The sequence below is a fragment of the Sinohyriopsis cumingii genome, chromosome 6 (assembly GCF_028554795.1).
Source record: "Sinohyriopsis cumingii isolate HCF-2022 chromosome 6, ASM2855479v2, whole genome shotgun sequence".
NCBI classification, from domain to species: Eukaryota; Metazoa; Mollusca; class Bivalvia; order Unionida; family Unionidae; genus Sinohyriopsis; species Sinohyriopsis cumingii.
Window position 1 is genome coordinate 20,929,939 of NC_142966.1, and position 26,453 is coordinate 20,956,391.

General features: G+C 36.0%; 1 protein-coding gene across 2 annotated transcripts in view; it reads right to left on the minus strand.

The window, feature by feature from the left end:
- Positions 1 to 26,453, minus strand: part of LOC149796471 (cGMP-inhibited 3',5'-cyclic phosphodiesterase 3A-like) — a 259,042-nt gene that overhangs the window by 155,331 nt on the left and 77,258 nt on the right. For both annotated transcript variants that reach the window (XM_089961176.1, XM_089961177.1), the window contains exon 2: positions 52 to 318. In XM_089961176.1, coding sequence (XP_089817302.1) covers positions 52 to 318 — 267 coding nt within the window. The remainder of the gene's footprint in view (positions 1 to 51; positions 319 to 26,453) is intronic.

The window sequence follows — 26,453 nt, forward strand, 5'->3', positions numbered from 1 at the left end:
AAGTGATACACAATGCTGGAGTTCAAAAAATGACAAAAGCTTTTGAATTACCTTTGGTAATGATGAGGGGCGTTCCCCAAGATATGGGTTTTCCTCTGTGTCGGACCCATATATGGTAGACTCTATTACAGAAACTAGTGGGCTGACTCGTGTTTTGTGTATTGAGGAGTGATTTTCAGGTGGGGCTAGAAGACTGCTGACAGCTTTAAGACCACTGATGACATTCCGGGGCAGGCTCTGGCTGTTGTCTGCCAACATATCGCTGATTATGCCATGAGCTTCATTTAACACTGCAGATTCAAAACTAGAGGTGGAACTCTGAAACAAAGAAACAAACAAAATCATTAATTTAAGCATCTTATTTAGAATATTCTCTTTCAAGAATTCTACAACCAAAGGGATTGTGGTGTGGGGAAAAAAGGTTACATTATATGGATGAATGAGCAGGAAATAAAAATAAAAGTTACCAGTATCAGGTTTCAAAATTAGCAACAAATGGGAAGGGAGAATTTAGAAAACATATCGACATCAGGGACAGTTTGTGGGATTCAGGAAGGCAATGACAAATCTGGGTAACTGGGTTATATTCATTTTTATGCTGTTTCAGCACCAATTAGTTACAGTATGGTCTCTGAAGCCTGTCGTTCATTTAATAAGGGTTAGTATTACAACTCTATCATTGTAAACTAAGTAACAGAAGAGACAAAACCAACAAGTTTTGTAAAATTCAACAAATAATTTATTTATCTAGAATACAAAGTGAAAAATGTAAAAAGAACAGTATTGCAAATTAAATCCCAAATAATTCTAGAATTTCTAACACAATTCCTAATGATTAATATTCTGAATAAACTTTAGTGGTATTCCAAAAATAAATCCAGTGCTGAAAGTGTTAATGTGCTTGTGACAGCCTGTGTCATGGCAATATGCCAACAGTATTTGTTGAATCGAATAATACAATCCAAGAATATATCCTTATAAATCCAAGTCTCTATTTCCAAAAATGTTATTACTGAGTATTTGGTATTTCCAGAGAAGAATAATTTGAATTAAATAATCTGAATACTGGTAAGTTAATTCCAGCCTAAGTAAAATACTGGACACAACAATAATATAACTGATTTTGCTCAGATCTTACAGTACAAATGTTTAATTTCTAGCTAAAGAAGATTATAGTGTCATCTAGTTTTTCTAAACAGAAACTATTATCTAATAGAAATATTTATAAAATAAAATCTTGATCATTAGAAGGTCTATTACTAAAATTATAATATAAAATATGATAAACAGATACAACCAGCATTTCAAAGGGAATTTCCAATGTTCTTGACTCAGACTGAGATAAACACGTTGTTTATAAAAACCAAAATGAATAATCCAGTACAGGTACAAAATGAACTTCATTTTGAACAATGTCAAATCTAAAATACAATCATCCATAGCATATAATGAATTTAAAATTTAAAAAAATAACTAACAAACAATGCAAATTAAATGCACATAACACTGTGTGAAAACAATTTCCTGGAAATCAAAATAAGATCAGTTCTTCTCTTCAACTGTTAAATGTTGAAATCATCTCTGATATTTTTGACCAAGAAGATTTTCAAATCAGCCATTGAGGCAGCCATACTCAAAGCAAGACTGACAATTTCTTCATTTATGACACAAAAGACACTATTAGAAGACTTTTGGTGAAAGTCCCATGTTTACATGACCATCCATTCAAGAGAATTCGTAACAAGATTTTAAATCTGATCCTGTGTTAGCTATATCTGATGTCAGATAGATAACATTTAAACCATTACACAGGGACAGAGAGACAGCGGGGGGGGGGGGGGGGGGGGGAGTCTTATTATATACATTAGGGAAGATGCAAATGCATAAAGGCAACCTGACTTGGAGTCACGTCAAATTGAGAGTATCTCGGTGGAAATTTCTCATAATAATCCAAAATCATTCCTATTTGGTTTCAGTGTTAGGCCACCTTCCTCCAAGGCAATCTGCAATGAATACTTTTTGAAAGAAATGGAAAACGTTCTTGCACAGGATAAACATGTATGCTCGGCGATATAAATAAGGACCTTTTCAATACTCAAATAAGGAACTACTGGATGGAATTTATTGGCTCATCAGGCCTAGTCTAGCTGGTAAATGAGCCCACAAGGGTAATAGAAATATCAAGCACTCTTACTGATGCCATTTACACCAACCTACCAGACAAGGTGGCTTGTGATAATGTACCAAATGTTGGTCTTAGTGACCACTATCCTACTTTTTTTTACAAGAAAAGTTAAATGCATGAGAAATAAGAAGAAAAAAACTATCATTTCATCTTGTTCAAAATTTTTTATGAAGAACAATTTCTCAATGACCTATAAAAAGTTCCATGGAATATGATCCAAAATTTGGATGACATAGACGAAGCTCTGAGGGTGTGGACTGACTTATTTGTGCACCACTGAAAGTACATCAAGTAAAGAATGAAATCCAACCTAATTGGCTTACTACAAAAATCCAAGACGCTATGAAAACTTGAGACTAATTCAAGGCTATGGGAAACCATGCACAATATAAAGTATGGAGAAATAAAATAACAAGTATAATTAAGTTATAATTAAAAAAGCTAAAACAAACTTACTATCAGTCATTGCTTGAAAACAAAAAGAGCAATACAAACTCCGAAAGTCTTCAATGAACGAGAAACACACAAAGATGGGACAAATAAAATTCACTCACTTCTGGTAAATGACACCACAGTCAATGATGACACTGACATTGCAAATGTTTTCAAAGATTTTTTCACCAACATTACCAAAAAGTTAAAAGAACCAGTGATAGAAAACAACTTTAATGAACTGAAAATGTTCTGCAGCAGCAAAATCTCATAGGTGTGCTACTCTATCCCACCAGTATCAAAAAACTTTGTTAAAAAATGTCTCTGTGAACTTGATACCAAGAAAGCTACAAGACTTGATCAGATTGGTCCACATCTCATTAAATCTTCTACTTCAGCTATATTAGATAGTATAACATTCATAATCAGGTTAAGTATTGCAACCTCATCTGTCCCCAAAATATGGAAAACTGCAAAAGTAACTCCTATTCACAAATCTGGCTCCAAGGATGATGCTGATAACTACCCGCCAATCTCAATACTACCAAACAAATCAAAATTGATTGAAAAACATGTCCATGACTCATTCATGTCAATCAGGCTTTAGACAGAAACATTCATGTGAGACTGTCTTGATCTCCCTAACTGATAAATGGATTCATGCCCTTGACCATTATAGAATAACAATATCTGTATTTGTAGATTTCAGGAAAAGTTTTTGACATGGTGGATCATGAAATCCTTTTGAAGAAACTGAAAATTTACCAACGTGATGAAAGCACAATTAAATGGTTTACTTCATATTTAGTTGAGAGAACACAATGTTCTGCCTGAACCTGGAACAATTAAATATGGAGTACCACAAGACTCAATACTAGGTCCATTATTATTTATTTTATTTATTAATGACCTACCACTTTTACTAAAGGACTCAATATAATCTACAGCTCTCTATGCAGATGACAGATGGCTACCTGGCAATACTCCACACAGCAATCCATGTCAACCAAACAGTATAAAATTCCCAAACCAAATAAGGAATTATTCAAAAAATGTTTCCAATACTCTGGAATTTTGCTCTGGAATAGTATTCCTGTTGAGATTACAAATGCCCACCCCATTTCCTTCTTCCAAGCCCAATATATGCAATGGCTTCAGAGATGCAGCTAAAATAAATAAATTCCTTTGTAAGAGGGCCTCAAGGTGGACTAGCTCTTAGCTAATTGTGTCATTCTCTTTAAATAAAGTCACTGTTGTTATTATTATTATTATTATTACCATCAGGACCAACTAAATATCATAATTAGTCTTCTGATGAAATCCATGTTTTGATATGTCTTTACATCAGTGATCAGTAACAATAATAAAAGATTTTCAAATGGCAGCCATGGTGGTCACACTCGATGTCAGATTGACACCATTTTCATTTAGCACCAACTATACATCATGAAAAGTCTGGTGATAATCCAGTGTTGATAAAACTTTTCATCTACAGTACAGCTCAAGCAATTTTTCTTTTCTCCACACATCATGGTCGGGGTAAAGAGAGAGAGAGAGAGAGAGATAGAGTGTGTGTGTGTGTGATTTGGATTTTTAACAGAGCTTTAACAATTGTTCAGTCATATCGCTACAATGTCTACAGTGTGGCAGTTTATAGTGATGTCTAGCACTAGCACTGGGGCATCATGCTGCAGATATGTGGCATGTGTCCCACCCCGTCACATTATCCCGACACCAGGCCGACCAGTCCTAACACTAACCTCTTAATGCTGAGCGCCAAGCAAGGCAGCTGTTAGTACCATTTTTGTAAGTCTTTGGTATAACTCAGCCGGGGATTGAACCCACAACCTCTTGCACCCAAAGCAGATGCTCCAACCACTAGGCCAACAGAGCGGTCGAGAGTGTGTAGAAGATTAAGAAAAATTTCCTTCACATCTGATTTTGTGTCAAAAATCCATTTTGTATCAAGAAAGAATGATCGTACTTTAATAAGGAAAGTTATATTCATAAAGTGTACAAAAATATCCCACATTTCGACTCAAAATGCATATGAAAGTGTGATTTCTAAATATCAGGATGAAGACCCACTCCATGACCTTCTTGAACAAAGTAACCCAGAAAATCCTATTTACTACGTATCTTTTAGAATCATACAAATAAATACATAATATAAAGGATGGAAATGTATGCCTTAAAAAATTCTGCATCTTAATCCAAATTTCCAATTTTGCAAGCTGTCCCACACACACAAAATCATCTGCTACCTAACATGTCAACTTGCCGCTAGAACAGGATTCTCAAGAAATTCCCAAGTGTATAGTCCGTTTCTAAATTCTTTAGTAACTTTTCCCCATAAACAAGATGTTGTAAACACATTACATCCTATTTATTGTTGTTTTTCTTTTACATAATAGGTTATTTTTTTATATAAAATGTTGAACTTTACTAAAATATTTTACAAGATTGGTTTAATAAATTGCGTAATATCTCTTGCTATTTACTGGGTGTATGTGTGATTTAGATTGTTAATGTAGTTTTAACAATTTTTCAGTCATATCGCTATGATGTCTGCAGTGTAAAAGTTTATAGTGATGTCTAGCACTGGGGCATCATGCCGCAGACATGTAGTATGATGTCCCACCCAGTCACATTATCCTGACACCAGGTCAACCAGTCCTAACACTAACCTCTTAATTCCGAGTGCCAAACGAGGCAGCTGTTAGTACCATTTTTGTAAGTCTTTGGTATGACTCGGCAGGGGATCAAACCCACGACCTCCCGCATCCAAGGCAGGTGCTCTAACCATTAGGCCACTGGAGCGGTGCCATTTATTGGCATTGTTGTGTTGAATTTTGTACAACTAGCTATAAACCTGACCTAATTACTCAACTGATCTGCTGACAGAAACAGTCCAAAGTAATATATTTCATTTCTATAGCCTGATGGATAAACATTAAATATTTTCAATGCTGTGCGCAGAATATTCAGGTGACAACTGCCTTTTTTCAAATGGCAAGCATTGCAGTATTTTATTTCTGTCAATCGATCAAATTCGATATGTGTTTTGCTTCAATATTGGAGATGGAAACCTTATGCGTGCAGAAATGCCTGACAGCATTGTAAATGACACATTCCCAGGCTGAAATTCATGTGATGCTAATGCTTGTCAATATTTTATAACTGCATTGAAAATAACTACTGCTCTGATTGCTAGATGACATCTGCAAAGTCAAATCTCTCTGGACAGACCATTTATTTTTGTAAGCAAGGACATGATTATGTTTCATTTAAACAACAATGGTCTTATTCTGATTATTCCAGACATTATTTTACTTCATAATTTTTTTTTTGGTCTTTAAATGTCAATTAGCAATACTGACCAGCCTTCTCTATGGTGGAGTTGCCAAATACCTACCTGCTGAGACATAGTAGTGATTTGCAGGTTGTTGTTTGTGTTGCTGTCATTGGGTTCAACACCATTTTTCAGCACAAGATAGGCTACACATGGCGGCCAGTATAAATGGTGAAGGAAGAACCTGGGGAAAACCCTGAAAAGAACCACAAACCCTCAAGAAGCTACCAGCAAGCTTTCTCACCTATCATACCCACATTGGCTCAGCCCAAGACACGAGACCACACAGACAGAAGTGAGATGGCAGTGATCTGTAACGATGAGCGCTTTAGACCACTCTGCCACTCAGGGCCCCAATCTGATGGTATTTAACCCTCCACTGTGCAGTATTATCATGGAGCATGGTGAAATGAAAACTGATTTGAGCTGTACTGTTGGAATGTGTGTTTGTGTGTGTGATTTGTATTTCTGATGGAGTTTTAACAATTTTTCAATCATACTGCTACAATGTCTGTAGTGTGGCAGTTGATTATGATGTCTTGCATTGAGGCATCATTCTGCAAACATGCAGCATCATGTCCAACCCAGTCGCATTATCCTGCCCAGAGCCAAGCGAGGCAGCTGCTGCTAAGTACCATTTTTATAAGTCTTTGGTATGACTCAGCTGGGGATCAAACCTTTGACCTCCTGCATCCAAGGCAGATGCTCTAACCACTTAGACCACCGAAGCAATCTCTGATGCAGAATGAGTAGCAAATAAGATTTTCAAAATGGCCATACTGGATATCAGATTGGTGCAAATGTTATTCAAGACCAACTAGACAACACAAGTCTTCTGGTGAAAACTCAAGGCTAGTATCACCTTCCTTTCTGAAGAATAGCAATGACAAGATTTTCAAGATGGACAACACTGTGGACATATTAAATGAAAGAGTGGAACCATTTCATTTAGAATTAATATTTAAAGTCTTTCAGTGAAAACACCATGTTGATATGGCCACCCATTCAGATGGAATTGCAGTAACAAGATTTCCAAGATGGTCACTGTGGTGGATATATTTTATGTTTAGGCAGCACCATTTCATTTAGGACCAATTAGGCATATGTTAAGTCTTCTGGTGAGAACTTCATTTTTGTCCCTAATATTTGCGACAGGCAACTTATTTCTTATTTCTTGTGTGTAAATCTTAGGTATCTAGGAAAATAATAATTAACTGTGTGTTAGTATTATTATCTGTACATCAGAAAAATAAACAGAAATAATGTAAGAAAATTACAGACAAAACTATTCAGCATAAAAAATATCTACTTGCAGCAGATAAACAAAGCATTTGCCTTATGTAAGCAAGAAAACGAAATTATTTACCATTTAAATTGCAAGCACCGAAGGTCTCCTGTGATCGGAGCATTCTGCTCCTAGATCTTTCCACATTAAAAAAAATTGTGTTAGCAACTGGCACTCTAAGAATATCAACTTTAGAATTAACAAATTAAAAAAATCGTGCTAGTACAAACACAAAATAGTAATTCACCTATAACTGCCATCAAAAAATGAATAAAGTAGAGTCATTATAATATCAGAATTCAACAAACAAACTGAAACTGGGACTTCACCTGTATCTTGCCTTTGTCTCTTTCCAAATGCAAATATGGCCTAATATATAAATGACCTTGTTGATAAGATTTCTTGAAATAAGACACCACTGGCAAATCTAGAAAAGGCAAGCAGCCAACTAATGTAATGCACAGATAATATATGATATATAACCTATTATGTTAAAGCACTGCAAAACAACATGTTAGAAAACCAATGGGTGGAAATTATATAGTTGACCAACATAAAAGAATAGTGATGAATGAACCTGCTATCTATTGTATTTGACCGACATTAAAGAGCAGTGATGATTGAACCTGCACCATTCTATGAAGTAAATCAGGCAATTTAACAACAACCAATGCAATGTATCAAATGACAATGAACATTGGTTTCTGACAAGATCTGCAATACAAAACCTTATAATTTTGCATCATTCCAATTATTTTAAATTTTAAAAAACAGATTTATCATCAAAGGTCCAACCTAATAAGACATGAAAAGTTTTAAATAAATTAAATAAAATCATTTCTTCCCAAAGGCTATTTACTCCACAGAATTAAAATCTCATGAAACATGAAACAATACCCATTTGCCAATGGCTTAACTAGAGTGGTTTGAAGTGTTTTAATGGATGATATAAGGTTGTGTGCTTAGATAGCTACCATCTCTATGTATAAATGGGATCAAATAAAAACTCTTCCATGTGTGCTATACTCAATGTGACTAAAGACCTTGTGAACAATTTAAGACTAAATGCAACATGTGCAAATGTAAGAATGCTTACTGTGAAAGGTACATGAATAATTTCAGCTAATACATTTAAAGCTAACCAGGAAGGAATATTGATTTTTAAACACCTTATAAGAACAAAAACAGAAACATTGGATTCAAGATTGACAAAAATGGTATTGAAGTTGTTGTTCTGGGGTGTAACGCCATTTTTCAGCACAAGACAGGCCAGTATAAATGGTGGAGGAAGAACCTGGCAAAACCCCTGAAAGAACCACCGACCCACAAGAAGCTACTGGCAAGCTTTCTCCTGTACCCACATTGGCCAAGCCCGAGACTCGAACCCACGCAAAGGTGAGATGGCAGTGATCCATAACAGTGAGCACTTTAGACCATTAGGCCACTCAGGGCCAAACGGTCATGATAAACAATCATACAGATATTTGGGTAAGTGTATGGTAGAGTAATTCCACCTTTCAGTTAAGAACTATTTTGTAGCAGAAAAAACTGGTAAACCTTGTTTGAGGAAACTAATTCTGATCCAGAAATTTTCTGCTCACCAAGACAGACCTAGCTGTTCCTTGAGTACAATTAAATATGATAGAGTTCATACTGCATTGGGATATTAATAGTTTTCTCCCTATCTGCTGTTCAAAACGTAAATAAAAAAGTAATTATCCTATCTGTATTCCATAAAAAATGATTTTCCTGTTTTTGTTGCAAAAACACCATCTGGCTTGTATTGTATATTATGACACTGATCAGTAAGAAGTGTCATATTATATAATGTCATCAAAGCATCACATGGCATCGGAGATATTCACATGAAATACTAAGCCAATTAAAGTATGATTTCAAATACACAATATTTCTCTGCTACATATCTGTAAGAATTATCTGCCAGTAAATATGATCAATTCTAACCAGTCTCCTAATTTCTATCAATGATGCATGTCATGGTACCGTATATGCTCATTTATAAGACGAGTCCAACTGCAAAATGCAGATAACTAGATCTGCTGTCGCATTATGCACTAGAAGATCTGGTTCCATGCAGTTTGTTAGGAGTAATCAGTAGAACAAATAATATAGATATTAATCTGCCGGCACATTGTGATTTGGCAGGTCGGGATACTTCTTGTTTACAATTTGACTCAACTTATGAGTAAATAGGGTATATCCTAAAACTGAATACGTATGGGTCAAATCCCCATTCCAACCCCTTGAATCTGTGCAGAAACAGCTATGTTCTTATCAGACTGACCTCAACCTTTAACCATTAGACCCCAAAAGCTAAAGGTTTCTTTCCCTACAAGCGAGCCATCCACATTTGCTCAAGGAACTTAAATCTGGAACAAAAATAATATATAAAACCCATTTGTCACAATCACGCTGACTTTTGATCTTTTCATCAAGGTATCTGGTCTAGAACAATGAATTTTATTCAAAAACAGTCAACTTCTTTCAGAGACCATGACCTATGACTATTTTAACCCAAATCAACGGTCTTCTTTCTTTTATCCACCAAAAAAGCCATCCACAGCCTTTAGCCAAGGTACACGGTCAAAATTGAAGATTTTGGGCTGAAATGATGTTTCTTCTTAGAGCATTTCATGTTTTCATTCTGACTTAATAAGCTTCTTCATCAGCTTATCGATGAAGTTTAATAAAGGCAAAATGCTGTACAACTACAGTTCCTAGTTCCTGTGTAGAAACAAAAAACAGATGGACAATGTGTCTGTGTCATTTGGATTTTTAACCCTTTACCTCATGCAAGCGTCTTTTGACGCCTCTACTCCATTCATATGGAAGCGCCTTTTGATGCCTGCTGTAAACATCAGCCATTTTGAGCTGGTTTTCGTAGCGCCACCTTTGGGGAAAAAAACCCTATTAGATACTACATTCATTTATGCGAATGACAATTATGTCAGATCACATGGTCACTGTTTATGCACTAGTCGATATCTGCTATTTAAAGTAACTGGGTTGTAATCTCCACTCTCCAAAATGGCGGTCGCGTATGTCATTCAGTACTTATGAAGTTTTCACGATTAGAATCACAACTATGAAAGATTCAATAACTTAGGCAAAGGCTCTGATATTGATGTAGGCAGCAATTAGTTTTTATTAATTATCAAATTCAGATGACTTAGTGATGTAGACGCAGACGAAAAACATGTAATTTTCGAGTATGGGAAATGGCAGCTACGGTTGGTCATGCGGCCTCATTGATATGACGGTGAATGAGTTCTCTCAAGATTTTAAAGCACATAAAAAATTCTTCCGTGAAAAATAATTACACAGCTATAACAATAGGACTTTACTCTTAAATTTTTCCACATATAATAGATGTGTACCAAAAATGTAAAATAGTTAAAATTGCTGTTAAACGTAACATACACTACATTGCTTAACAGTTCACAGGCAGGCCTATGTGTATGCAGTCGACTAGGTCGTTGTTGTGTTTAACGCCATTTTTCAGCACACAATAGGCTATACATGGCAGCCAGTATTAATGGTGGAGGAAGAACCCGGGAAAACCCCAGAAAGAATCACCGACCCACGGGAAGCTAATGGCAATCTTTCTAATATACCCACATTGGCTGAATCCAAGACTCGAACTGGCGCAGACAGAGGTGAGATGGCAGTGATCCATAACGGAGAGCACTTTAGACCACTCGGCTACTCAGGGCCCCGTCGACTAGGTAACAGGTGTTCTATTTATAGTGCACTGCACTTTGTCACTATACTCTGTGAGGTAAAGGGTTAATGTAGCTTTAACAATTTTTCAGCCATATCGCTAAGATGTCTGCATTGTGACAGTTTATAGTGATCTCTAGCACTGGAGCATCAAGCCACAGACATGTAGCATCATATCCCATCCCGTTATATTATCCCGACACCAAGCTGACCATCCTAGCCAAGCAAGGCAGCTGCTAGTACCATCTTTATCAGTCTTTGGTATGACTTGGCTAGGGTTTGAACCAGCAACCTCCTTCATCTGAGGTGGATGCTCAAGCCACTAGGCCATGGGAGTGGTCCACATGGACAACAGATGGATGGAAATACAATGTCATAAAATTATATGCCCCATCTTTTTGCGTGAGCAAATAAAAATTGAACTGAGGTATTAAAAAAGCCCTTTCAATTATAGTGAAATTCATATCGGTCATGTAGGCATTCAAAAACAATTATTTCATTAATGAGTGTCATTTTTTAGAATTTGGATATACACACCTTTAAATGGCAATTATTCACTTTATTTGGATCCTCATACATCCATATTCCTTGGAAGGTCATTATTTAAATGTATGGCAAAATCAATGCACAAGTACAATGACATTTTTGGATGAGATCAACCTAAAGATGTGATCAAGTACAATCTGGATTAAATGTTGCACACTGTGATGTCACAATGAAAGCAACACGTTTTAATAAACAAATTCGTACCACCCTATACTAAGTTGATTAGACTCGAAATGCTCTTTTCTTCACAAAGCTACAAGTACCTGGCCACCACTGTAAAAGCCTGTAGCAATCAATAATTTTGGTCTAGAAGTTTCTAGAGTTAAGGTGCAGAGCATTCAAAAATCGGGACTGAACAGACTCTGAATATACAAAAGTAGTATTAAATTTTTTAAAAATATTTTATATTTAAGATCAGTAAATGTGCATACATAACCTGTATGACCTTTACTACAGAATTCTCCACAGACTCGCCGATTGTCCCTATATCGATAGTCTGAAAGTGGATATAAAAGATAATACCCTGTTTATCATAATGATAATTATCAATTTTTAAGTTGAAATAAAATGCTTCTCAAATATTAAACATTTAAACTGAAAATTAAGTGGAATTGTCATTATCTGAAGTCAGTTTTCTTTATTCGCACCAAAAGTCAGTGTAACAATGCCAAATACTGATTCTGACCTTTAGAGCAGTAATCATTATTCACTTCTAAGTAAGTCCTTATTTTCTTTATCCTCCTCTGGGCAGATTGTGTCTGGCAATGTAATCAGTAAAAATAGATTGTTCTCACTCTTGTGACAGCAGAGACAGTCTTACAAAAGCAAAGTAATCACTTTAGTTGCAGATAGTCCTACATGTAAGACCTTGATGCTGATATTTATGTTTTGGGCACTAAAAAAAAACTAACATGTGCTATGTCTTACACTGTAGGACTATAGTTGCAGACAGCAGTGCAAACCACAAGTATGTTTTAAGTGGCATTTCAGCCTAACCTACAATGACAGTTACTATTTCACCACCTAACCTACAATGACAGTCACTATTTCACCACCTAACCTACAATGACAGTCACTATTTCACCACACAAAGCATACACATGATTCACACTGACCCTTGGCAAGGATCACTTAAAGAAACAAGGCAGGAAACCAGCCAGTGGAGAGTACAAGCCTTCTGAAACAAATATGGGGTCAGGGCAGCAGCAAGAATCCTTATTCCAAATCAAATAAAACTTTTTCTCAGTAATTCTTTTTTTTTAATACACGCTTAAAACAGACTATGGGAGATACAAAAAATAATATCCTTTACAAACTTCAGACCAAGGGGATCCCTTCAAAGTTCACCACCTTAATTTAATCATAAGTAAGGAACAGAGAGGGGTCCACTCAAATAAACAAGTGGCAGTCACAACTATGTACACAAACTAAAAGCTCTGCTCTGGAAGAGAAATCTTTAATCCAGATTCAGTGTAACTATGAAATCCAAACATATTTAACAAAAATATCCCGATGATAAAAAAGCATACAGCTATCAATAATAACAACTCTACTTCTCTCTTTGATTAAACCATTTTCCACATACAATGCATGTGTTTCTACTTCAGTCCTATTTTCTGATGATAAATGACATCACTGGTGGACAAACTAGCAGTATCTGATAGGTTCTAGTATTGGTTAGATAGAATTTTTACAACTGAAATAAATTTATAGAATCCCAAGAACACACATAAATCAGTTGAAGATCAGAAAAGGTTTTATATCCAGTTTGTGTGCTGATTTGTGTCTCAGTAGGACTTGCTGAAATGGCAAATTATGCCTAACCTATATAAAGGACCAGGTACTGAAATGGCAAATTATGCCTAACCTATATAAAGGACGAGGTACTAGCTTCTATTTTATACAAGAAAATTTATGACCCAGTGTCCAACGAAGATTAAAAGCTTTATAAAAGCTGTCTGCTCAAACCCTTACAAAAAAGGATACACACACACACACACACACACACACACAATCTTACGGAGGAAAGGGAACAATTCAGTCTGTAAAAATGAACAATTTCATTGATCACCAGTAACTAGAATTATGTGTTAAACACATTTCCCCATTTTGACCTCCATCTCCAAGTTGGAAACTCTTTAACAGCTAGACTACATGATGATAATGCTTTATTGCAACTTTGGTGATGGACTTTCTAATTATGTTTAAGATCTTTCTAGAACAATGTTCTTTTGATACTAATCCAGGGGTCTCTTTGTACAACTAAGTTTAAAACATAAATCTTGTTTATTTGAAAAGTAGTCATTTGTGCTATAAGATCTTAGCAGAATCAACTGTATTATTGTTGTGTCCAGCAATTCGTTTGGGCTGGAAATTATTTATTCAAATTAATTACTCAATGGAAATACAATATGTTCTTCAAAACTACCATTCTTGGAAATAGAGATTTGACTTTATTGTGAAATTTTAAATAAGGATACCTTCTTGGATTGTATTATTGTGATCCAACAAAAGACTGTAAGCACATCACCACTCTATGGCTACCACAAGCACAACAACACTTCCAGCATCGGAAGTTTAATCATTAGGACTTGTGTCTGTAATTCTGGGATTATCTGGGGTTTAATTCGCAGTAAAGTAAGTTCCTTTTTATCATATTTTCACTTTGTATTCTAGGGAAAGAAATTATCTTTTTAATTTTAAAAAGCTTTTTGCTTCTCACTCTTTTTTATTGCTTGTTTTAAGACCATAGATTCATAATACTGTTCTTACCAGTAGGTGTATATAAGGCTATAGCAGTAAGTATTCAAATTATGACCCAACAACTAATTCCCTGAGGTTAAAATTAAGGATTTTGAGTGTAATTAAGGAGTCTTGATGCAGCTTACCTGCAAAGTGAAAGATATGCTTTACTTTATTGATTTTCCTTTTAGGATCTTGAAAGTTCTGCGAAATAAAGCACGTGTTATTTATTTATTATTTATCATGTGAAGTGCATGCTTGGTGATTTAACAGCATTATTATCTGCAAGGTGCAGAGCCTGCAGTCCACAGGGGAACTTGGTCAGTGGTCATTGTCTGTGGAGCTCCACAGCTGCTGGAAGAGTCAGTGGCCTGGGCCAAAGGGCATAACGACCTGGTCCACAGATCGACCTGGTCCACAGATGTTATGGAAGGTTGAAGTCTAGATGACAGATAGATGGCTCATCTATGAAGAAGTGGTTTACAACATCTTTTGAAGACCACTCATCACTCGATGCCAAAATAGCTGTCATATACTCTGACAATGGGCCCAACCCAATAAGATGTCTCAAAGCCATGCAAACTGCTGGATGTGAAGTGATGTCCATGCACAGTGATAGTTTCTCACTGGCATAAACCTTAGCCAGCAGTTTTGTGGTTGCTTCCTGACTGTCACAAGATGAAGCTGCATTGGGACTGGATTAGTGAAAACACCCAAAGCAACTGCGTTAATAAGATGTTTATTTATAAACAAAAAATTAACAAATCTAACACCGTTTAAACAAAAAAGACAAGGAAAATTATAAACTTCCTAACATGGAACTATCAACAAGTAACTCAATGAGAAAAACTCAAACATGAATTTAACGAATGGAATTTTAAACAAACATGAATTAAGTTCTATCACCAATCAACAAAATAAAAGTATATGATCTACCCCACAATATAAACATGGTCTTATTAAACACCAAGGGATATAGGGATTTGTATAAATTTATGAATCTATCGCTCATATAATGATATTGAAATGGGAATGCATGTAATTTTGAATTTATCATTCATATAACGATATTGAAATGGGAATGCATGTAAATTTGAATGTATCGTTCATATAAAAATATTGAAATGGGAATGCATGTAAATTTGAATTTATCGTTCATATAACGAAATTGAAATGGGAATGCATGTAAATTTGCTCAGATAGCAATAGCAAAAATAACAACATGGAACACATAATATAAATAACTATCGTAGTGCCCATTTGACATCAAGATGTATCTCCAGTTTCACTTGCTCTAGTCAATGGTCAGAGAAGTGCCCACGCATGGTCCGCCCCTCTCAGTCTGTTGAAGGATCCCTCGAGAGCCCTCACATTTAACACAGACCCGATGGTCGCGAAGCCTTGGTCCCACGCATCGAGAACACCAGTACACTCTTCCAAACCAACATCACTAGACACAGCGTACACATCACAAGGAACCACACAGAGTTCTGTGACTCCACATCAAACCATGTACAAGGCAGCTCTACAGCTGGAGATTTGCTCCCATAAAGAGGTAAGCTTCCTGACAAGACTCGTAATGTAATTTGTTTATAGAGAATTTGCTCTATATCTATACTAGCTGTGACAGATATGCGCAGCTAGGTACTTAGGTTTTCACTGCAGGCAATTTGCACATGCAGCATGGGTTGAGTTTCGTTCAGTATTTCGAAATAACTAGAGCCGAAAAATATACCACTCTTGGGTGACGCTGTATGCGGCAACGAAACTCGAGTACATCTTTGATCACATATACATATTGATATAACTCATACACAATTCATGGCCGAGTGGTCTAAAGCGCTCACCATTCCGGATCACTGCCATCTCACCTCTGTCTGCGTGCATTCGAGTCCAAGGATCGGCTAGCATGGGTACATGGGAAAGCCTGTCAGTAGTTTCTCGTGGGTCAGTGGTTCTTCCTTGGGTTTTCCAGGGTTCTTCCTCCTCCAGTTATACTGGCTGCCATGTATAGCCTATCTTGCGCTGAAAAATGGCGTTAAACCATAGAACAACAACAACATACACAATTCCGTGACACTGACAACAGAGATGTGGAGGAGGAATGTTGCTGAGTACTGGTAGCCATGGTAAAGGAGTAAGACGTAGTGTTCCAGAGATTATGCACAATGTTGTGTTGAGCTGGATGTCAGTTAGCTTGGTATGGGATGATAATGCCCAGACAGGAGTGAAATACTCAGCTGTTGAATAACAAAAGGCCAGTGCTGATGTCTTGAGCATCTGAGAACTAGCACCCCAGGTTGAGCCAGCCAGTTTGTGGAGTAGGTTGTTTTGAGTGCTCAGTTTTTCTGCAGTTTATTCAGGTGGTTGTAGAATGTCGGGGATCAGTCCAAAGTCACATCAAGATAATTGGTATCAGGTCGTGTTTTATGTGCTGCCCATTGAGGAGGATTCAAAGCTCTCAGTTTGCATTGCATTGTTAATGTGGAAGATGCTGGAGACTGTCATTGTTGTGCTTAGCTGTAGGCGCCATTTCTTGAAGAAATCTGTCATTTCCTCTAGGTCCTTGTTCAGTACCTCCTCAAGCTCACTAAATAAGTGATTTTGGGTCCTGAGAGCAATGTCATCTGCAAACATGAACTTGCATGACTGTGTTTCAGGCAAGTCATTGGTATAAACATTGAACAGACTTGGCAAAAGAACATACCCCTGTGGGAATCCATTAGTCCAATGTCTCCACGAGAAGAACCTCTCTCGGATGTGAACTCTGACATGCCTGTCACAAGTATGTCTACATTTTTGGAGAAAAAATTGTGGCAGTTCTGGGGGTTAAAACAAATTTGTAATACAGGTTGTCATTATTGTTTAGCTTACCCTTTCTGCAGTGGACAAACTCTTGTCCATACCAGATACATAATGTGCATAAACAGAGTCTGTCTATATTGACCCATGGACAATAGCGTATCTTCATTCACCTCTAGGACCTTGAATCCATCATTTAATGATGGACATCAGCGCAGAGTAAAAGGAGGGCACCCAACTGTGACAGGTAAATAAATATTAAATAATTAAAATTTGTTCTGTTCCCAAAATGAAAATCTGTAACACATTACATCTCACTATTGTTTTAGGCAAATTTGTTGGTAATGAGGGAGGCTAATGGACTCAATGAGATGTTTTTCTTGTTGAAAGACCATCAAGCTCTCTTGATGAGCTATATACATCCATCTAGAATTGGTGGATGCTGAAATATCAGCTAAGCTGCCTAAGGAAAGAAAATAAAATTTCCTAACCTTCATTCTCCTGTTAGCAACACCTAAATAAAACCTACATGCTCCAATCAAGGATGAAAGTTCTGATGAATCGTAAACATCACTACAATCTTTGTAAAGCAAGTAGTTGACTTCTCAGCATTGATGATACAACTAGAAAATAGGCAGCTATAAACATAAGATTTTCAAATGCAGCCTCACTTAGAGGTTCATATATCCAAAGAATATATAAAAGTTTCCATCATGGCACCAACAAGCGAGACACCAGTATCTACAGCTTGAGTACTTAATAAAATCCATAAAATGAGGATCTAAGCCAATGAACTTACATTTGGAGAATTTAAGTTTGAGATGATCCAAACATGAAGATGGAAATTATGTGGACTGGTGTGAACCAGAGTATCTTTGTGTTGTGAAAACAGATTCTTCCACTGAAGTAACACCTTAGGTTGATTGATTAATCGGTTGCAGATGTCAATGAACTAAGACCTTTGCAGAAGCAGGAATGCTATCAGAATAATGTGAGCTGTGGAATTTATGGGCTTGTTAAGTACCTGCTAACTCAACCTGAAGGGTAGGAATGTGCAAGTGAATGGCTGATCATACCTGAAGCTTAAGGCATCCACTGAAACATAAAATGGAAGCAAAGTGTTCTGTTTCATTGCAAAAATGTCATCCAGAGGTTTCTCCCATACAATGAATAGCAAATGAAGAGACCATTCTGACAGGCCTGGTTCGATCTGGACAAAACTGTTCACAAGAATATTTTGGAATGTGATGAAAAGGACACAGACCCACTCTGATGTGTTGGTGTGCAGATAAGAGGGTGGATGGGGACATCAATCAAGAGTTTTTCTCAATTGTACAATGACTTGCAGTGGTACTGAAAAGTAACAGTGAATCCTTGTGTGACCACCAACATGAGAAACTGAAAGACACATATGGAGTCTCCCTAGGGGTACCAGGTATGTAGTTCTGGGTCCTCAGAATAGAGGGATAAAGGCAAACTGACAAAGAAGTCGATGCCTGTCAGGTTTAAATTCTGAGATGAATTCTGATTTCTGAAGACTGAAAGCAATCCTGGGTCACTACTGACAAACACAAACAGCGGCAGGTCATATTGATATCATAAGAACTGTTTGTTGCTGTTGTGCATCTATCAGTCATCAAAGTGGTGGATAAGAGGAATCTCCAGACACCTCAAGTGTGCAGCCACTACTCTCATGGAAAGGAACTGTAATACCTCCTAATTGAAAAACAGATGAATTTCTTCTTTAGAGGAATGAAAAGGATATGGAAATATGCATCATGCTGATTGATCAAATCTTTAGAACAGATTCCAGTTGTCATTTTGACAGTTTCCTCTTGCAAAACTTTGTTTATAGGTGCAAGGTCTGTAATCAATCTCAGTTTCCTGCCTTTTTAGGTACCAGAAATATCTTGAAGTACAATGCTGTTGAATGGGTTTTTTGAAACCTCCCTACTGCACCCTTATTAAGAAGGGTGTGCACCTCTGCCTTATACTTGATTACATTTAGCTGATGAAAGAAGACTGTCCTTGACCAAGAGGGAGTTCTGTGAATCATGTATAAACCCTCAATCTTTATATAAAGGACTCAGAAATCATCCATGATGCTCAACCAGACCTTTGAAAGGGGGTTAATCAAACACCTAGTTGAAGGAAAGAAAGAGGGATGCACTACAGGAGAGGAATGGCATCCCCAGGAATGCCCTCCCCTCCTCCTTGGGAAAAGGAGAGAAGTCACAATACTTCCTCACCTTGCCTGCCAAATTTTTCATCTTGAGTTTGACTGTTGCTATGTGTGCTTAAAGAAGGGTTGGTGACTTGCTGTTGGGGTTCGATAACTGTCTTTTGAAAATTGGTCTGCCCCATAGCTTAATCAGGCTGTTCACTAATTGGACAGTTTCAATGAGTATGTAACTGAAACAAGACATATCTGAGATGTAATGGCAAGAATGAGACCTCTGAATATAGGCTCAGATTCCAAAGGTGAAACCAAAACCACTGTTTTCTATACTGTAGTAAAATCTTTACAAGTGTCAAATGTGACATCTTTGTGCAGGTGGAGTAGTTCCACTGACAACACCATATCCACATACAATGTGTGCCTTGAAAATTATGCAAGCGCCTCCAACGACCATTGTAAAGCAATGAGGTATCATAACAAGTGTTTTACTGAAAACTTCATGCTGATATGACTTTTCATTCAGAAGGAGTAGCAATAAATATGACCAGTTATTCAAGATGGTTGATGTGGTGGCCATATTAGATGTCAAATCAGCATCATTTTAATTTATCACCTACTACTAGTCATCATAAGGAGTTGTTCAGCAAAAACCTCATGTTTCCATTCAGGAGAAGTTCAGATAACAAAATTTTCAAAATGGCCTTGATGTTGTGCCCATATTGGATGTCAGATTGGAACCATTTTTATTTAAGACCAACACAACTTCATAAACAGTTTTTAAGTGAAAACCCTACAATAATATGATACTCTGTGAAGAAGGAGTTGGAATTTTTTAAAAATCTGAAGATTGCTGCCATTATCATCATATTGTTCATCAGATCAGCAACATTTTTATTTAGGCCCAAGCAGACATCATCAAAAGTCTTCTAGTTAAAATCCTATGTTGATATGACCATCCATGGATGAGGAGAAGAGGTAACAAGATTATGAAGATAGCCAATGTCACTGCAGCCATACTGGATGTCTCAGCAGCATTATGTTATTTAGGACCAACTAGACCATGGGATGAATGTGTGTATGAAGTTTCAAGCCAATTCACCTAGTAACTTTGGTAAAGTAGCAATAACAAACTTTTGCTTACAAAGAGATGGAGGACAGATGAAAGACACTCCAATAAGCTCTTATGGGCTATGACCAATAGAGCTAAATACTGAAACATCTCAACCTGTGAGAAACTCTCTGTAAGGCAAGATTAATCCTGCCCTGCTATTCACTGCTCCTTTTACCTTCCTTTCCTACTTCAAATGTCTCCCTCAACCTACTATAAAAGGAGGATCAATTTTGCTTTTTTTTGTTGGTTTTAATGGCACTTGTAACACATTTGGTTATATCCTTTTGTGGATACTGAAGTCAAGTGTTTTTCAAAAGTACAGAATGAGGCAGCTGACCCAGGTTGGCCTGGGCATGCATCAATCTGCAACCTTTGGATCTCAAGTAACAATGCTCTACCAATGGAGCTACCATGCACCCCACAAAAAGGATCAAAATGGTCACAATGCTGTATGTATATGTATAACTATGAGTTAGAACTATATGTATATGTAGAACTATGAGTTAGACTCGTAAGAACATCTTGAAATACCATGACTTAAGTGATTCAAATGAATGCATGCATACTGCAAGTACATGTAATTTAATTCTGAGCAATGGAGACTTTACAATACCAAATAAAGCCATTTCGATAAAAAATCAAAGTGAACACATTGCTCCCCTTTGCTCATGAAGTATAACAAGTGTTACAGTAGCTCTTTTACAAACATAATATGGTCACATGCCCAGTCATTTGGCTACTTAAATGTGTTGATAAAAACATCATTACACACACACACACACACACACATATACATACATACATACATACAACATACATACATACATACCAGTACATACATACATACATACATACATACACCTGAAACACACTTGAAAATTTGCATTAAAAAACAGTTACTTCAGCTTAGGCAGCACAAGTTTTTCAACATAGCTCACAAAATAACCTAGAGTTTATCTCAGGTAATAAGTGTCCTGAATATGAAATTTCTTGACATATTTGAAAGTTTCAAGGCATGATAAGTGAAGGCAATGGAGATGACGAATACCATTTTCTTGATGATGACCACTTTCTGTATCACTAATGACAAATCATTAGAAATCTGACCTCCATTTTCAAATTCAAGTAAACTGTGAAATTTCCCTTCTATTTGGTCTATGTCATAAGCTTAATGGTTTATAAAGATAGTTCTTCATAATCCAATCAACCACAAAGGGTCATCATCAACAAGAAAAGTGATAATGTGATTGCTAAATGTATCTTATAACGTAATGCTAAATGTATCTTAACAATGTAATGCTAAATGTATCTTAACAATGTAATGCTAAACGTATCTTATAATGTAATGCTAAATGTATCTTATAATGTAATGCTAAATGTATCTTAACAATGTAATGCTAAACGTATCTTATAATGTAATGCTAAATGTATCTTAACAATGTAATGCTAAACGTATCTTAACAATGTAATGCTAAACATATCTTATAATGTAATGCTAAATGTATCTTATAATGTAATGCTAAATGTATCTTAACAATGTAATGCTAAATGTATCTTATAATGTAATGCTAAATGTATCTTATAATGTAATGCTAAACGTATCTTAACAATGTAATGCTAAACGTATCGTAACAATGTAATGCTAAGTGTACCTTATTATGTAATGCCAAATGTATCTTAATGTATCTTAATGTAATGAAAAATGTATATTGTAATGTAATGATAAATGTATATTGTAATGTAAGACTAAATGTATCTTGTAATGCTAAATTTATCTTAACAATGTAATGCTAAATGTACCTTATAATTTAATGATAAATATATCATATAATATAATGCTAACTTCTTATAAATAACTGTGATGCTCTCTTACAGTGGACATAATGCCTGATAGTTCATTGACATACAAGTTTTGGTAATGTCATACTAGATTGGTAAACCATAAGGAATCATTATGAATTGTGTACATGACTGACTGACACAATGAAGTACCTGCCACTTTGGAAAATGAGACAGTTTTCTAGGGTTGTTGTTGTTGTAGGATTTAATGCCATTTTCAGCACAATATAGACTATAAATTGCGGTCTGAAGAACCCGGAAAAACCCTCGAAAGAACCACTGACCTGCGAGAAGCTATTGGCAAGCTTTTTCACATACCCATATTGGCCAAATCCGAGACTCAGACCAACGCAAATAGAGGTGAGATGACAGTGATCCATAATGGTGAATGCTTTAAACCACTAAGGGACCATTTTTCTAGTTTCAAATTTGGTAAAGCAAACATATATTACAAGGCTTTCCTTATCAGCCAGGAGCCAGGTGATTTACCTGGCTACTTTTACTTTACACATGGCTTCTTTAAAAAAAAAATACTGTATCCCTCTTTAAAAAAAAAATACTGTATCCCCATTGGGGAGGACCCCCACCCCACCTACTTTGGTAACATACCCTCCAACTTTAAATCAAACGAAAAGCCATGCATTAATTTCTGACAATTGTTTGCTTTCAGATTTATATTTATCCTCACTGATAACAACATCTAAAATACAAAGTCATAGTTCTAATTTTCTTTCCTTTATTCATGTAACCAAGTCAATTTTAGCCATAACATTGAATAAGCAGACCGCTCCGGTGGCCTAGTGGTTGGGGTGTCCGCCTCTGATGTGGGAGGATGCAGGTTCAAACCCCTGCAGAGTCATACCATGGACTTATAAAAATGATACTGACAGCTGACTCGCTAGGTGTTCAGCATTAAGACTAGTGTTAGGACTTGGGTCTGCTTGGTGTAAGGATAATGTGACTGGGTGGGACATCATGATACATGTCTGCGGCATGATGCCCCAGTGCTAGACATCCCTACAAACTGCCACACTGCAGACATCATAACAATATGACTGAAAAATTGTTAAATCTGCATTAAAAATCAAAATCACACACACACACTCACAAATGACACTTCTTGACACATAAGATTTAAGTTTATTCCATTTCATGAAATAGATACTATACTAGTTATAGCTTTGCAAACAAATGCACATTTGCCTTCTTTCTCTTCAAACATGTAGAATTTTAAACACCATTCATTTGCCTGTCATTCCTATAGTAAAAGCATTGTCCAGATAAATCACTGAACAGTGTTGTTGGTGTCATTCCTATACCGAATAATAAAATCTAAAATTTCAAATGTTAATAACATTTTAAGATTCAATAAAAAAAGCAGCCAATTAGCTCTTGTATTATTTGATCCAAAGCTCTGAATGGTCCCGTTTTGAGGAGATGATTCGTTATATTTGTTAAGGGCCAATACAAGTCTTAGAGAGACAATAAAGCTGTCCTCAACACCAATCTTTTATTTAACTAATAAAATTTCTGAGCTGTCATATCAGCATCTTCCTCTGTGACAATTAGTTTCAAGCAAATTCTAGACATCTGTATCTGCTGGAAACAATATATCCACAGCACCATATACGCTCACAAACAAGCACTTGTTGGTAAGGTAAGATATCACATTTAATGAAAATTTCTTTGTGGCTCAATTTAAAAGAAATATCACTAATATGGCTAGTATTGTCATGCACCTTTGAAAGATCATTACAAACCTGAACATTCCATTTAAAAACTAAATTTCTGGTTTTGTATTTGTTATTCAATGCTGATGTAAAAACAGTCGGATTTCACGAATGGTTTGTTTTTGTTTTTTTAAATTACCATCTCACATGTATAAATGGGGACTTGAGTGGCCGAGTGGTCTAAAGCACTTTCCATTATGGATCACTGCCATCTCACCTCTCTCTGCGTGGGTTCGAGTCTTGGATTCAGCTAATGTGGGTATGTGAGAAAGCTTGCCAGTAGCTTCTTGAGGGTCAGTAGTTCTTTCCAGGGATTTCCCGGGTTCTTCCTCCACCATTAATACTGGCCGCCATGTATAGCCTATCGTGTGCTGAAAATTGGCATTAAACCCTACAACAAAAACAACATGTATAAATAATAATGTTGGATAATCTATAAACTTCCTCAACTTTTTAATAAACGAAATAAGAGCATTCAAAATAAACAGTACAAATGAAACTGCACGAGTTTAACATTCAAAATAATTATAATAAACATCATAATACTCACAGAAAGAGGCATTTACTTTACTGATGTCATCAAATTTATGCAATAAAGAATATGCATAACAAAGAGAAATTATCACAGAACATTCCAAAGTTAACTTATGATTTTACATAGAAACACAACAAAAAGTGTATTTTGCTAATGTTTGAAACTTGTGATTAGTGCTGGTTCTTAAGCTAGCTAAGCAATTCTGATGACTGAAAACACTGATGAACTATCAAACATATCTGAATTTATGAATCCACTGCTAATCATGAAATGATCACGGCTTTCAACGTTTCAAACTTTGTATCCATTTACAACTTTATCCCGCTAAGATCACTTTAACAATCTTCATTTTGCAGACTTCAAATATGTTCAACCCAGAAGCATTTCCAACATTAGCCAATTTTAACAATTCCAGACTAATGAATATAGCATGTAATTTAGGTCTTGATATTCCTTCTACATGAACTCATGCATGAATCTCATCATCTTATGCTTAGAAAAACTGCATTCTGAAATGGTCACCTTTTGAAAAAAACATTAAACTCATTTCACACTGCACTTAGAGCCTCATATGACATGCATTATTCTAATATTACCTTGACAGTTTGATCAAATTAACGAGTTTGTGTCCCATCTGATTGCAAGCAAGGGCTTAGTTACTATAATCTTAAAATTACATGATAATAAAACTACATGGTCCAATACTTTAAATTCACAACTCTAATAACATTACACAGTAGAAAAGGCAGCCAATAGTGTATTATGGGCATCAATCAATGGTTTTATTTTGGGGCAATATGTCAATAAATATGTGCCCAATATATCCAATCAAGAACATTTAAAATAAATAAGTAAATCTTTTGTCTTTTAGGAACTTTTTAATAGTACCATTCCATACAGTGAAAAGCTGCACACTAGAGGAAGACACCAAAAAAGTTTAGCTTAAAAATATCCTGGAAAGATCTACAAGTATGAATTCCAAGGTTGTTGTTTATGGGATAAATATGGGGCATATGGTAGCAAAACTTCAAGAATAAAAGGCAAAATAAAGATGGTTATACAATGGTTGGTCATAAAAAAAAGATGTTTTTATTCTGATTATTTTGTATAAAATGATGGCTTAGAAGACTTTTTCTAACCATCTTGATGCAGGTGGTTAAAAAAAAGCCTTGTTTTGATCCAGAACAAACTAACTGTAAACCATATAATATACAAAATTTTATCAATGTACATTAAGCCCTGCATCTATCAGAAAACATTGGGTCTGACAGTTTAGCTATATATATTTTTATGCTGATTTATACACAACAATCAAATATTGTATGGTTCTGTAGTGAGTGCATAAACATTTCTGCAGAGTACAATTTATCCTGCCAAATTAAATCTTGAAATTAGCATACATTGATCAATTTAAAACACATTCAAACTGAGTCAGAAATTTGTTTTTATATTTACTGAAGAAAAGGTGTTACATTATTTCAGACTCAGTGAATGATTTCCATCTGAGAGGCTGATTACAACAGCTGATTACAAATATTTTAATCACTATACCAATCGGCAGCTGTTCATATCCAAAGAAATTATGACAACAATTCATACTTGATAAACTTCTCTGAATTAGAATTAATTAAGTAGCTGAAAAATAAGGTAAGCAAAACAATCAGAATGAACCTGTGAAGTTCTGTATTTATCTTTCTCTGCTCACGTTATGTAAATGCACAAACAAGGCATACAGAAGTCACTACAAGCACACCAGCTGAAGGTTTTCATAATACCGCTAGGAGCAACTGATGCACAGCCTGGTTCTGTTGAAGATGTTCCCCAACACCCAAGAGTAATTTTCAATCTTCATTCTCACCACAGTTCATGCAATAAGGATTAACCTGGGGCTGGGAGGAATTAACCTTCTCATGAAGGAGTGGTAGATCTGGAATTTGTCAGTCAACTGAGAAACAAACTTTACATGTATTTAAC